Below are 14589 nucleotides of genomic sequence, written 5' to 3' on the forward strand. Positions count from 1 at the left end.
ATTTGATAAATGGAAAACTATTGTTGTAACTATTCTGGGTGAAGTTATAGCTTCTATGAGTATACTTGTTCTTTGTGGATGTTGTCTTATTTCCTGTGTCTGAGGTTTGGTGAGAAAGGAGATGGAGAAGGTGGTTTCCCAACAGATGGTGAGATACGGCCCAATCCTGGACTCCGACCTAAGGAATTAAGGATATGACCTACCAGGCTTGGTGGAGTGACACTAGAGGGTGTCTAAAGGGGGCCAAAATTTACTTCTCTGTTTTGTGTTTTATGTTTTAATAGTCTTATGTTTTGTGTTCTATTAATCCTGTGTTTCATGGTTTGAAGTTCTTTGATGACTGATAACAATTTGCAAGTTGGGTGTAGATGGACTGAGGGTTAAACATTTTTTGTATCATTATGGCCTATTAATAAAAGTGTGATTCTTTTTGTTTGTATTGTATTATAATGAATGACACCCTGTGTTTTCTTATTTTGAATCACACCCTAGTGGGTGTGAAAAGGGGGATTATGAGAGATGTATTATTCTCCTAATTGATGGGATGACTAACTTAGAAAGAATGCATTCTTGACTGGGCTAATGTAGGTTGTGACACCTGGCAAGCTGTGATTGATGTGAAGAGCTGTTTTAGGGGGTAAAATGAGATAAGGATTTGTGTCTCCAAATGCTAGACTATACTGGTTCTTTGTGATCTGTGAACCTTCCTTGGACGTAGGAATGGTGTCTAGGGGAGCTGGCTCTTCTCACTATGACAGGTTGTTATGATAAACGTATGCCTGGTAACAGAAGAGGCGGGGAACAGCCAGTGCGCCAACGGTAGGACCTTTCCCGCCACAAACAGATGGTTCCTGCTCAGGGTGGAACCGAGCAGGGTCTAGAGAAGACACCCATCTTACTCTAGGAGACAGACAGAACAGGAAGACACAGAGAGTCAAAGAAAAGTGGGTCCACTCACAGTAAAGGCCTGGCGCAGGGAGACGAGCCTCAGGCCGATGTCCTCCACTCTCTTGGTGGTAAGGTAGAGGCTGTGGAAGAGAGGGAATGGAGCATGTCAATGGGGGATAACAGCATTGTGACCACTATCCTTCAGCATCTGACAAGCTCAGACTACACACACATTTAGAGGGACTCACTTTAGCAGAGGAACCTCCCTCTCCTCAGGCAGCAGGTCCTCCTCCCAGCCCTACAATAACAGAACAATTATTCAACATCAGTGACCAATGTAATGACATGACAAACAATGGGTCAATCGAAGGATCTTAATGCTACTAGTCAATAGTATGTGTATGTGTGTGTGTAACATCTGACCTCATAGCAGTTGTGGTCATCAGGCTCTGGCTCAGTGAACTGCTGAGTGGTGGGCGTAGAGACGGAGGCAGCCTCCGACCACGCCGAGGAGGAGCAGCCCATCCAGCCCCATGTGGAGAGTGGCGTACACCACCGAGACATCAGTTTGCTGCTCAAAACACACACACACAACACACGTTAATAGAAAACAGACCATATCTAATGGAAAATGCCCTGTCATTTCTATTCTATATACATAGGAAATTGTTTATTTACCTGGTAGCAGCCATGCGTCACGGCCACAGACGTCTCGTGGCGGACGTGAGACGCATACTGGGTCACCCTGCCAGCCACATACTGACAGAGAGAAACGACATGTTAAGGCCAAACGGAATAAGTGAAGAAAATCTAATACTAATTCAGTAGTATTTACATCTTACCTGGATCCAAGAGATGGACTGCACCTTGGTGGCACAGTAGGGGATGCCCTCTGGACTAAGTCTGTGTGTCTCCTTGGAGATGGCCCACACCAGTTGAGTCTCCAGGCCTCGAACCCTACTCACATGGTGCATCCTCACCACCACCTGCTGTGGAGTGAAACAACAAGACAACATCAACAAAACAACATCAGCCATCGCTGTAACATATTTCCATCAAGATCACATGACACTGACGATGTAGATTAGGATTAGGTAGTGACAAAGACACATACCTGGGATCCCCCCACGCATGTAGGTGATAATGGGGCTGATGAACTGGAAAGTTCTCCAAGCTTTAGCCACCGGACCGGCATTGTTCTGCACAAGAGGGGGTTGACATTACAATACATTCAGGTTAGAAACAGCAAACATTGCAACAGTGATGTGACTGTGTGTGTGGGTCTCTTACCCTGATCACAACAGGCCCACAGTACAGGGAGCTAAACCTAATCGGTATCAACTGCCAATTACCAGTGGCCTCCTAAAGCAGAAAGCAGACAACAAAGATTTTTAGAATGTCAAAGTGACACAAATTGAATATCTGGGATACTTTTCAAACATAAAACTTTCTGAAAATTGTACCTCAAGGATAGTCGGCACATCTGGCACCTCCTCAAGGATGGCTGGCAGCAGTGGTACACCCGGCACATCATCCAATGGCACAACCAACTGGACCTCATCCAGGGCAGTTGATTCTAAAATTAGGAACATTGGAATACAAACAAACAAATGTTAGGATGTAAAACGTATCGAGCTAACTAGTACTACTAGTTCAAAAGTGCATCTCTTAGCAAAAGTTACTAAAGTTAACGTTAGCTTGCAAGTATGGATTACAGAAATACACAACATTTAACAAATTACATTTATATTGTTAAATGTGGTCAAATAAGAAGTTTAAACTCAACATACCCTCTTCGAAGTCGATGTCGCTGTCCACCTCCCGACGATTGCGAACCCTGCAAAATGGAAAAAGGCAACAAAAACAGCCCACAAATGAATTTGAACAACCTGTCGACGCAGTAGACCGCCGACGTCCACGCACTCTCTCCACCAATTTTGAAAAGCACCCAGGCATTTTCCAGTTGATCTTTCAGTCTCAGGTCTCAAAAATCAGTCAAGTTTGTTGTTGTTGAACAGCAAACTGAAGTTGTTGTTGTTTTCGAACAGAAAACGTTCAATAGAACGCCGAGATGTTCTATCGGTTAGATGTCTCTTGGCAACACATATTTTTGAAAATTGTTGTTTACAAAATTGACAGCTGTGTTGCCATAGAAATGAGTTTGGAACTCTATGCTTACCATTCTAATTCTATAAAAATGCCATTCCTAGTCATCATTCTAATTCTATTGACCCTATTTTGTCACCAGAGGATTTCCTATGTTGTTGGTATAATATAAAACAAAAATACCAAATGTTCTTTTTAAGTCACTAGCTAGGTCAATGGCCCATTGAAATGTATTAGCATGTTTCATGGAAGTTGTTGTTGTTGTTGAACTTCTGAAAGTCTGTCTTTGGCTCAGTGGATAATAAAGTATTGTGGAGCACAGACAACCCGGTTTAAAATATATTGACCAAATTCAGACAAGGGGGGCAAAGCCACAGCCCACTGAGGTAGGAGAGCACTGAAGTATCTGCATAATAATAATCCATATCTCTTTTATAAACAGGATAGTATCATTGATTATATAAAAGTGCATGTATGAATTAGTCTGATTGACCTTTTTTCATGGCAGGTTCACCTTCTGAAGCCGGACGAGGTTCCCAAAGCGTGCTGCGCACCCACCAAGCTCAGTCCCATCTCCGTACTCTTCTACGACGACAACAACAATGTGATCCTAAAGAAGCATCGCAATATGGTGGTCAAGACCTGTGGATGCCTGTGACACCTGTGGTAGCCCATCTATTCTACATCATTTTTATAAACTTGACTACCATTGTTCCAAAAGATACAAACGGGGTAATATACCTTGCAGCCAGCAGTTGATAGCAATAATCTGGCAATATGCGTATAAATAGTATGTATCAACACTGAACAAAAATATAAACGCAACAATTTCAAAGATTTTACTGAGTTACAGTTCATATAAGGAAATCAGTCAATTAAAATACACTGCTCAAAAATATAAAGGGAACACTAAAATAACACATCCTAGATCTGAATGAATGAAATAATCTTATTAAATACTTTTTTCTTTACATAGTTGAATGTGCTGACAACAAAATCACACAAGAATTATCAATGGAAATCAAATGTATCAACCCATGGAGGTCTGGATTTGGAGTCACCCTCAAAATTAAAGTGGAAAACCACACTACAGGCTGATCCAACTTTGATGTAATGTCCTTAAAACAAGTCAAAATGAGGCTCAGTAGTGTGTGTGGCCTCCACGTGCCTGTATGACCTCCCTACCACGCCTGGGCATGCTCCTGATGAGTTGGCGGATGGTCTCCTGAGGGGTCTCCTCCCAGACCTAGACTAAAGCATCCGTCAACTCCTGGACAGTCTGTGGTGCAACGTGGCGTAGGTGGATGGAGCGAGACATGATGTCCCAGATGTGCTCAATTAGATTCAGGTCTGGGGAACGGGCGGGCCAGTCCATAGCATCAATGCCTTCCTCTTGCAGGAACTGCTGACACACTCCAGCCACATGAGGTCTAGCATTGTCTTGCATTAGGAGGAACCCAGGGCCAACCGCACCAGCATATGGTCTCACAAGGGGTCTGAGGATCTCATCTCGGTACCTAATGGCAGTCAGGCTACCTCTGGCGAGCACATGGAGGGCAGTGCGGCCCCCCAAAGAAATGCCACCCCACACCACGACTGACCCACCGCCAAACCGGTCATGCTGGAGGATGATGCTGGCAGCAGAACGTTCTCCACGGCGTCTCCAGACTCTGTCACGTCTGTCACATGTGCTCAGTGTGAACCTGCTTTCATCTGTGAAGAGCACAGGGCGCCAGTGGCAAATTTGCCAATCTTGGTGTTCTCTGGCAAATGCCAAACATCCTGCACGGTGTTGGGCTGTAAGCACAACCCCCACCTGTGGACGTCGGGCCCTCATACCACCCTCATGGAGTCTGTTTCTGACCGTTTGAGCAGACACATGCACATTTGTGGCCTGCTGGAGGTCATTTTGCAGGGCTCTGGCAGTGCTCCTCCTGCTCCTCCTTGCACAAAGGCGGAGGTAGCAGTCCTGCTGCTGGGTTGTTGCCCGCCTACGGCCTCCTCCACGTCTCCTGATGTCCTGGCCTGTCTCCTGGTAGCGCCTCCATGCTCTGGACACTACGCTGACAGACACAGCAAACCTTCTTGCCACAGCTCGCATTGATGTGCCATCCTGGATGAGCTGCACTACCTGAGCCACTTGTGTGGGTTGTAAACTCCGTCTCATGCTACCACTAGAGTGAAAGCACCGCCAGCATTCAAAAGTGACCAAAACATCAGCCAGGAAGCATAGGAACTGAGAAGTGGTCTGTGGTCACCACCTGCAAAACCAGTCCTTTATTGGGGGTGTCTTGCTAATTGCCTATAATTTCCACCGTGTGTCAGCCGTGCGTAATTGGCAAACCCCAACCACGGTTAAAGAGGTGCAGCAGTTTTTGGGTTTTGCCAATTACTACCGGAGGTTTATCCGGGGTTTTGGACAGGTGGCAGCTCCCATAACTTCCCTGCTGAAGGGGGGCCCGGTGCGTTTGCAGTGGTCAGCTGAGGCGGACAGGGCATTTGGTAAACTGAAGGACCTGTTCACTTCGGCTCCGGTGCTGGCGCATCCGGACCCCACTTTACCATTCCAGGTAGAGGTGGACGCGTCAGAGGCCGGTATTGGGGCCGTACTGTCGCAACGGTCTGGCACGCCACCTAAACTCCGCCCCTGTGCTTTTTATTCCAAGAAGCTCAGCCCAGCGGAGCGAAATTATGACGTAGGGGACAGGGAGCTGTTAGCCGTGGTTCAAGCCCTAAAGGTGTGGAGGCATTGGCTTGAGGGGGCTCAACACCCTTTTCTCATTTTGACTGACCACCGTAACCTGGAGTACATCCGGGCAGCTAGGAGATTGAACCCTCGTCAGGCTCGGTTGAACATGTTTCTAACCCGGTTCATATTTAAAATAACGTACATCCCTGGGTCCCAGAACGGTAAGGCAGACGCCCTGTCCCGGCGGTATGACACAGAGGAGAGGTCCATTGAGCCCACTCCCATCCTGCCGGAGTCTTGTCTGGTGGCACCGGTGGTGTGGGTGGTCGATGCGGAAATCGAGCGGGCGTCGCGTACCAACCCTAGTCCCCCAGAGTGTCCTGTGGGTCGGACGTACGTTCCGCTGGAAGTTCGTGATCGTCTGATTTATTGGGCTCATACGTCCCCCTCCTCTGGACATCCAGGTATTGGCCGGACAGTGCACTGCCTTAGCGCTAAGTACTGGTGGCCAACGTTAGCTAGGGATGTGAGGGTTTATGTCTCCTCCTGCTCGGTGTGCGCCCAGTGTAAGGCGCCTAGACACCTGCCCAGGGGGAAGTTACAACCCCTGCCCGTTCCACAACGGCCATGGTCTCACCTCTCGGTGGACTTCGTTACAGACCTTCCCCCCTCTCAGGGGAATACTACTATACTGGTCGTTGTGGATCGGTTCTCTAAGGCCTGTCGTCTCCTCCCAATGCCGGGTCTCCCTACTGCCCTACAGACCGCTGAGGCACTGTTCACCCACGTCTTTCGGCACTACGGGGTGCCCGAGGATATAGTGTCTGATCGAGGTCCCCAGTTCACCTCCAGAGTCTGGAGGGCGTTCATGGAACGCTTGGGGGTCTCGGTGAGCCTTACCTCGGGGTACCACCCAGAGAGCAATGGGCAGGTAGAAAGAGTGAACCAGGATGTGGGTAGGTTTCTGAGATCTTATTGCCAGGGCCGGCCGGAGGAGTGGGCGAGGTATATCTCCTGGGCAGAGATGGCACAGAACTCTCTCCGCCACTCCTCCACCAACCTAACCCCTTTCCAGTGTGTGTTAGGGTATCAGCCGGTTCTGGCACCATGGCATCAGAGCCAGATCGAGGCTCCTGCGGTGGATGAGTGGGTGCGGCACTCGGAGGAGACGTGGAACGCTGCACACGTCCATCTGCAGCGGGCCATCTGTCGACAAAAGGCGAGCGCCGATCTCCACCGCAGTGAGGGTCCGGTGTACGCACCTGGAGATCGAGTCTGGCTCTCGACTCGAAACCTGCCCCTCCGCCTGCCCTGCCGGAAGCTGGGTCGGCGGTTTGTGGGGCCATTTAAAGTCCTGAGGAGATTGAACGAGGTGTGTTACAGGTTACAACTGCCTATTGATTATCACATTAACCCCTCATTCCATGTGTCTCTTCTCAGGCCGGTGGTAGCTGGTCCACTCCAGGACTGTGAGATAAGAGAGACTCCTCCGCCCCCACTGGACATCGAGGGGCTCCGGGCGTACACAGTTCGGTCCATCTTGGATTCGAGGCGTCGGATGGGGGTCTCCAATATCTCGTGGAGTGGGAGGGGTACGGCCCGGAGGAACGGTGCTGGGTGCCTAGGAGGGACATCTTAGATCCATCCCTCCTGACTGAGTTCCACCGTGGTCATCCCACGCGCCCTGCTCCGCGTCCTCCTGGTCGTCCCCGTGGCCGGGGTCGGCGCACGGCTGGAGCCGCGCGTCAAGGGGGGGGGTACTGTCACGAATTCTGCCGAGGCTGCTCCTCCTCCTTGCTCGGGCAGGCTTCGGCGTTCGTCGTCCCCGGAGTACTAGCTGCCACCGTTGAATGTTATCGATGTTTGTTTGGTTTTGTCTTCTTTGTACACCTGTTTCCATTTAGTGTTCATTATGTCTCCTATAAGTTTCTCGTTTTGTTTGTAGTTATTTGTGTGTAATTGTACACCTGTCCGTTGGGGTTGTTGGTTTTTGCATTCTCTTTTTCAAGAGTATTGACGCACTGTTTGCGCATATCTTATATTTAGTGTTTTACGCACTGTCTGCGTATCACGCGCCTCCGTCGTTTGAGGCCCTTTATTTTGTATTGTCCTTTTTCCTGACTAGTAAAGTCTGTTTGGACTAAGCTTCTGTGTCCTGCGCCTGACTCCACCTCCACTTAGACATCAGCACCTCTGACAGTGGGCAACATACTGTATACTGTCATCTTAAATTGACATGTTGAATTATTTTGGCATAGTAAATTATTGTATATTCTGCTAATTTCCCGAATGTGGACTGTGGACAGTTTGTGTTACTACAAGCCTGCATTTTCACCCCATAAAATGTAGTGGAATTACACATCCATTTTACCTCAGATTGGTGATGTTAGTATAAAAGTTTATAGTTATCACAATGACTGTAAAAACTATTGGTCGCTAAAGAAATGACAGACCATGTAAAATACTGTTAGTCACTAAATCCAGCTAGAAAGACCACGTAAAACAGCTGGCTAGTATGCCCTCACCCGCTATATACTTATAACTGATTGGTTTGGTTCTGCGCACTATAGTGCTGTCCGGTTAGAACATGATGTTGAGGCCCATACTAAACACTTGGTCACCACCACACGCACACATGCAGACACAGCTGTTTGTATTTGAAGATGTTTATATGAATGTGGTAATCCGAATAACTTGGAATCTTATTGTTGTGGTTCTATAAGACAAAGATATGCACACATGTAAACAGTATTAGTTAAGGGTTATAACTATGCAATATAGATATACTGTATGTACAGTAACAGTCAAAAGTTTGGACACACCTACTCATTCCAGGGTTTTTCTTAATTTTTACAATTTTCTACATAGTAGAATAATAGTGAAGACATCAAAACTATGAAATAACACATATGGAATCATGTAGTAACCAAAAAAGTGTTAAACAAATCAACATATATTTTATATTTGAGATTCTTCAAAGTAGCCATCCTTTGCCTTGATGACAGAGAAGAGAAGATTGATTGCTTAAAACAGATCAATATCTTTGGCCTTGTATGGATGATTTTGTCACACACACTGGGATGTGAAGGACTTAGAAATGGCACAGAATTTAATGAAATGGCACAGAACATTTGAGGCGGTCTCTCTATAAAAGTCGTTGGCCACACACCAATTCATGGATTTGACAGTCAAACTATCACTTAAATAACTGCCAACCGTTGTCACTGTTGATATCCTATGTGTCACGACCGTTGTAAGAGGCAGACCAAGGCGCAGCGTGATAGGCGTACATCTTTTAATGAGTACTTTACACCAACAACAAAACGATACATGAAGTCTAAAGGTTCACCAACACAAACCTATACAGAACAAGTGGTCCTCTGTAGCTCATTTGGTAGAGCATGGCGCTTGTAACGCCAGGGTAGTGGGTTCGATCCCCGGGACCACCCATACGTAAAAATGTATGCACACATGACTGTAAGTCGCTTTGGATAAAAGCGTCTGCTAAATGGCATATTATTATTATATTATTATAAGATCCCACAATCAACTGTGCAAAACAGGCTGCCTAAGTATGGTTCCCAATCAGAGACAACGAGCAACAGCTGCCTCTGATCGGGAACCACCCTGGCCAACATAGATCTAAACAATCTAGACAGAAAACAAGGAACAATTAAACATAGGAGCTAACACCCTGGCTCAACATTAAGGGGTCCCCAGAGCCAGGGCGTGACAGTACCCCCCCCTCAAAGGCGCGGACTGCGACCGCGCCAACCAAACACCACAGGGGAGGGGCCGGGTGGGCATTCCGCCTCGGAGGCGGATCCGGCTCCGGGCGTGACCACCACTTTCTCTCTCGCCCTCGTGGTCTGGCCCTGCTGACCGGAGCTGGACTGAACACCGGTGGAGCGGATTGCTCTGGCTCCGGCGTGGAGCAGCTGACCGGTGCCGGACCAGGCACAGGTGGAACAGGCACGGACCGTGCCGGACTGGCAGCAGCGCACCACTGGCTTGGTGTGGGGTGGAACGGGCCGGGCTGACAGCGCGCACTCACTGGCTTGGTGCGGGGAGCAGGAACGGGCGGACCGGGCTGACGACGCAGCGCACCACTGGCTTGGTGCGGGGAGCAGGAAAAGGCCGAACCGGGCTGGCGACGCGCACCACTGGCTTGGTGCGGGGAGCAGGAACAGGCCGGACCGGGCTGGTGACGCGCACCACAGGCTTGGTGCGGGGAGCAGGAACGGGCCGGACCGGGCTGACGACACGCGCACCACTGGCTTGGGTGCGGGGAGCAGGAACAGGCCGGACCGGGCTGGCGACGCGCACCACTGGCTTGGAGTCAACATGGGCCAGAATCCCATTGGAACGCTTTCGACACCTTGTAGAGTCCATGCCCCGACAAATGGAGGCGGTTCTGAGCAACAGGGGGTGCAACTCAATATTAGCAAGGTGTTCATAATGTTTTGTACACTCAGTGTATGTAGGCCTACATGTTTTTAAACAGTACAGTATCACACATCACAGTACAATGCCATAAAGCGTGGGCCTGTAGTACATGTAAATCAACTTAAAGTTGGTTTTTATTTCCATATGCAAAGAATAAAGCATAATTGTTCATGTAATAATGTAATATTAGCCTCATAACAACTCCAGGAATAGGAAATAGTGATGAAATAATCAAATAAATGAAAAGACAGAGACAAATGCTTTTGAACTACCATTTATTTTATTTGAAAATGTAAAATTCAGTGCAAAGTAATGTAGTCCACTAGTGTCTAGTGTTTAATAGGTGTTAACTAATCAGGGTTCAACGAAGCACTTCAAGTCCTCAATTCCAGAGAGAGAGAGAGAGAGAGAGAAGGGAGAAGAGAGAGAGAGAGAGAGAGAGAGAGAGAAGAGAGAGAGAGAGGAGAAGAGAAGTGTGGCCCTTCAGGTCTCTGCAGTAGGACTACATGCTGGCCATGAGGTACTCGAGGTGGTACTCCAGGAGGCTGGAGAGCTCAGTGACCAGAGACTCTCGGTTAAAGTACCAGGCCAGCTGCTGCCCAAACATGTCATCTAGCAGAGCCATCAGCCCGCCCTGAAGGGAACACCACACAACACATAGAAAATGGCTCTGAGCTACTAGCTTATCAATAGGAGAGAGACAATGAGAGTTACTCCCCCTAAACGGCATTGAAACCCTGTTAACCAGGAACGAGTAAAGAGGAAGTAAACTAGTAATAAGGAAGAAAACAGGAAGAAAACTCTTGACTCGTACATTGAGCAGCAACAGGTATCTCTCAGCCTTTGGCTCAATGCTGGCAACAGTGGGCAGGAAGGAGTACAGGAGAGCGTACAGACGCTCCATGAACCCACCAGGTTGCTAAAGTAAACAGAGGAGGAGAGTAGAGGAATTGAAGTGAAATTGCTAATAGACAGACATCTAAACATTTACCAGTGAGATGCTACTTACCACCATCAGGGATTTCTGAGCTGTCATCATCCCAAACAGCACCAGCTCAAAAGGACATCTATCAGGTTAACATGATGGATCTAGGACAAGAAAACACGTTTGGAGAAAATAGGAATGATTTCAAATAGATCAGCTACTGTGCCGTATAAAAGACATGCATGTGGAAGAACTCAAAGTGAGACTTGAAAGAGTTAATTAACTCACCTTTGCCTCAGCCAGCTCCCTCTCAATGTCAATCTGCTTGGAGGGGTCACTCAGGTAGTCCACAAAGTCGTTATAGGCACGGATGAATTCGGCCTCGTCCTATCAAAAGCAAAGAGCAGTGATGTTAGTGCACAGAACACATTTCCCACCGAGGACGCTCTCTTTCCCTTGAAGGACAATGAGTTAGTGAGCTACCATCTGGTGGACCTGAACCAGTGCGCCCAGTAGGACCTTTCCCGCCACAAACAGATGGTTCCTGCTCAGGGTGGAACCGAGCAGGGTCTAGAGAAGAGGGAAGAGTTAGGGTGAGACACCCATCTTCCTCTAGGAGACAGACAGAACAGGAAGACACAGAGAGTCAAAGAAAAGTGGGTCCACTCACAGTAAAGGCCTGGCGCAGGGAGACGAGCCTCAGGCCGATGTCCTCCACTCTCTTGGTGGTAAGGTAGAGGCTGTGGAAGAGAGGGGAATGGAGCATGTCAATGGGGGATAACAGCATTGTGACCACTATCCTTCAGCATCTGACAAGCTCAGACTACACACACACATTTAGAGGGACTCACTTTAGCAGAGGAACCTCCCTCTCCTCAGGCAGCAGGTCCTCCTCCCAGCCCTACAATAACAGAACAATTATTCAACATCAGTGACCAATGTAATGACATGACAAACAATGGGTCAATCGAAGGATCTTAATGCTACTAGTCAATAGTATGTGTATGTGTGTGTGTAACATCTGACCTCATAGCAGTTGTGGCCATCAGGCTCTGGCTCAGTGAACTGCTGAGTGGTGGGCGTAGAGACGGAGGCAGCCTCCGACCACGCCGAGGAGGAGAGCAGCCCATCCAGCCCCATGTGGAGAGTGGCGTACACCACCGAGACATCAGTTTGCTGCTCAAAACACACACACACAACACACGTTAATAGAAAACAGACCATATCTAATGGAAAATGCCCTGTCATTTCTATTCTATATACATAGGAAATTGTTTATTTACCTGGTAGCAGCCATGCGTCACGGCCACAGACGTCTCGTGGCGGACGTGAGACGCATACTGGGTCACCCTGCCAGCCACATACTGACAGAGAGAAACGACATGTTAAGGCCAAACGGAATAAGTGAAGAAAAGCCTAATCTAATACTAATTCAGTAGTATTTACATCTTACCTGGATCCAAGAGATGGACTGCACCTTGGTGGCACAGTAGGGGATGCCCTCTGGACTAAGTCTGTGTGTCTCCTTGGAGATGGCCCACACCAGTTGAGTCTCCAGGCCTCGAACCCTACTCACATGGTGCATCCTCACCACCACCTGCTGTGGAGTGAAACAACAAGACAACATCAACAAAACAACATCAGCCATCGCTGTAACATATTTCCATCAAGATCACATGACACTGACGATGTAGATTAGGATTAGGTAGTGACAAAGTCACATACCTGGGATCCCCCACGCATATAGGTGATAATGGGGCTGATGAACTGGAAAGTTCTCCAAGCTTTAGCCACCAGACCGGCATTGTTCTGCACAAGAGGGGGTTGACATTACAATACATTCAGGTTAGAAACAGCAAACATTGCAACAGTGATGTGACTGTGTGTGTGGGTCTCTTACCCTGATCACAACAGGCCCACAGTACAGGGAGCTAAACCTAATCGGTATCAACTGCCAATTACCAGTGGCCTCCTAAAGCAGAAAGCAGACAACAAAGATTTTTAGAATGTCAAAGTGACACAAATTGAATATCTGGGATACTTTTCAAACATAAAACTTTCTGAAAATTGTACCTCAAGGATAGTCGGCACATCTGGCACCTCCTCAAGGATGGCTGGCAGCAGTGGTACATCCGGCACATCATCCAATGGCACAACCAACTGGACCTCATCCAGGGCAGTTGATTCTAAAATTAGGAACATTGGAATACAAACAAACAAATGTTAGGATGTAAAACGTATCGAGCTAACTAGTACTACTAGTTCAAAAGTGCATCTCTTAGCAAAAGTTACTAAAGTTAACGTTAGCTTGCAAGTATGGATTACAGAAATACACAACATTTCACAAATTACATTTATATTGTTAAATGTGGTCAAATAAGAAGTTTAAACTCAACATACCCTCTTCGAAGTCGATGTCGCTGTCCACCTCCCGACGATTGCGAACCCTGCAAAACGGAAAAAGACAACAAAAACAACCCACAAATGAATTTGAACAACCTGTCGACGCAGTAGACCGCCGACATCCACGCACTCTCTCCACCAATTTTGAAAAGCACCCAGGCATTTTCCAGTCGATCTTTCAGTCTCAGGTCTCAAAAATCAGTCAAGTTTGTTGTTGTTGAACAGCAAACTGAAGTTGTTGTTGTTTTCGAACAGAAAACGTTCAATAGAACGCCGAGATGTTCTATCGGTTAGATGTCTCTTGGCAACACATATTTTTGAAAATTGTTGTTTACAAAATTGACAGCTGTGTTGCCATAGAAATGAGTTTGGAACTCTATGCTTACCATTCTAATTCTATAAAAATTCCATTCCTAGTCATCATTCTAATTCTATTGACCCTATTTTGTCACCAGAGGATTTCCTATGTTGTTGTATAATATAAAACAAAAATACCAAATGTTCTTTTTAAGTCACTAGCTAGGTCAATGGCCCATTGAAATGTTTTAGCATGTTTCATGGAAGTTGTTGTTGTTGAACTTCTGAAAGTCTGGCTTTGGCTCAGTGGATAATAAAGTATTGTGGAGCACAGACAACCCGGTTTAAAATATATTGACCAAATTCAGACAAGGGGGGCAAAGCCACAGCCCACTGAGGTAGGAGAGCACTGAAGTATCTGCATAATAATAATCCATATCTCTTTTATAAACAGGATAGTATCATTGATTATATAAAAGTGCATATATGAATTAGTCTGATTGACCTTTTTTCATGGCAGGTTCACCTTCTGAAGCCGGACGAGGTTCCCAAAGCGTGCTGCGCACCCACCAAGCTCAGTCCCATCTCCGTACTCTTCTACGACGACAACAACAATGTGATCCTAAAGAAGCATCGCAATATGGTGGTCAAGACCTGTGGATGCCTGTGACACCTGTGGTAGCCCATCTATTCTACATCATTTTTATAAACTTGACTACCATTGTTCCAAAAGATACAAACGGGGTAATATACCTTGCAACCAGCAGTTGATAGCAATAATCTGGCAAAAATATAAACGCAACAATTTCAAAGATTTTACTGAGTTACAGTTCAT

The 14589-nt window shown here is 47.1% G+C and overlaps 2 protein-coding genes and 1 long non-coding RNA gene across 5 annotated transcripts; all 3 read right to left on the reverse strand.

The window, feature by feature from the left end:
- Positions 1-819: 819 nt before the first annotated feature.
- LOC123491590 lies at positions 820-1375 on the reverse strand. The gene is made up of 4 exons (XR_006661452.1): positions 1312-1375; positions 1137-1186; positions 959-1028; positions 820-877 (listed from the first exon to the last, which is right to left on the reverse strand). It is a non-coding gene; the product is annotated as an uncharacterized LOC123491590 (long non-coding RNA).
- Positions 1376-1533: 158 nt separating this feature from the next.
- On the reverse strand, positions 1534-3604 carry LOC121574250. Its single transcript, XM_045222695.1, has 7 exons — positions 3509-3604; positions 2679-2725; positions 2352-2464; positions 2179-2250; positions 1965-2087; positions 1731-1877; positions 1534-1647 (listed from the first exon to the last, which is right to left on the reverse strand). Exons 1-7 carry the CDS (start codon positions 3565-3567, stop codon positions 1534-1536), a joined length of 675 nt encoding a protein of 224 aa, XP_045078630.1. The 5' UTR covers positions 3568-3604.
- A 6980-nt stretch (positions 3605-10584) lies between these two features.
- LOC121574251 lies at positions 10585-14376 on the reverse strand. 3 transcript variants are annotated; one of them, XM_045222732.1, is made up of 15 exons: positions 14281-14376; positions 13455-13501; positions 13128-13240; positions 12955-13026; positions 12780-12863; positions 12508-12654; positions 12338-12418; positions 12081-12230; positions 11906-11955; positions 11725-11794; positions 11538-11624; positions 11343-11441; positions 11139-11218; positions 10944-11048; positions 10585-10763 (listed from the first exon to the last, which is right to left on the reverse strand). In XM_045222732.1, exons 1-13 carry the CDS (start codon positions 14337-14339, stop codon positions 11165-11167), a joined length of 1113 nt encoding a protein of 370 aa, XP_045078667.1. In that variant the 5' UTR covers positions 14340-14376; the 3' UTR covers positions 10585-10763; positions 10944-11048; positions 11139-11164. The 3 variants fall into 3 exon arrangements, with proteins under 3 accessions (XP_045078667.1, XP_045078666.1, XP_045078668.1); XM_045222731.1 differs by lacking the exon at positions 14281-14376 and having other exon boundaries at positions 13455-13745; XM_045222733.1 differs by lacking the exons at positions 11538-11624; positions 14281-14376 and having other exon boundaries at positions 13455-13738.
- Positions 14377-14589: the final 213 nt, after the last annotated feature.

This window comes from Coregonus clupeaformis, chromosome 9 (assembly GCF_020615455.1).
Source record: "Coregonus clupeaformis isolate EN_2021a chromosome 9, ASM2061545v1, whole genome shotgun sequence".
Classification (NCBI taxonomy): Eukaryota; Metazoa; Chordata; class Actinopteri; order Salmoniformes; family Salmonidae; genus Coregonus; species Coregonus clupeaformis.

Coding starts and splice junctions, on each gene's coding strand:
- LOC121574250 (XM_045222695.1), bottom strand. CDS start 3,567: ATGGGACTGAGCTTGGTGGGTGCGCAGCACGCTTTGGGAACCTCGTCC. Junction 2,251..2,351: donor ATGTGCCGACTATCCTTGAG/GTACAATTTTCA, acceptor TTTCTGCTTTAG/GAGGCCACTGGTAATTGGCA. Junction 1,878..1,964: donor ACCTAATCCTAATCTACATC/GTCAGTGTCATG, acceptor TTCACTCCACAG/CAGGTGGTGGTGAGGATGCA.
- LOC121574251 (XM_045222731.1), bottom strand. CDS start 13,620: ATGCCTGGGTGCTTTTCAAAATTGGTGGAGAGAGTGCGTGGATGTCGG. Junction 13,241..13,454: donor CGACATCGACTTCGAAGAGG/GTATGTTGAGTT, acceptor TCCTAATTTTAG/AATCAACTGCCCTGGATGAG. Junction 11,956..12,080: donor ATGGCCACAACTGCTATGAG/GTCAGATGTTAC, acceptor CTGTTATTGTAG/GGCTGGGAGGAGGACCTGCT.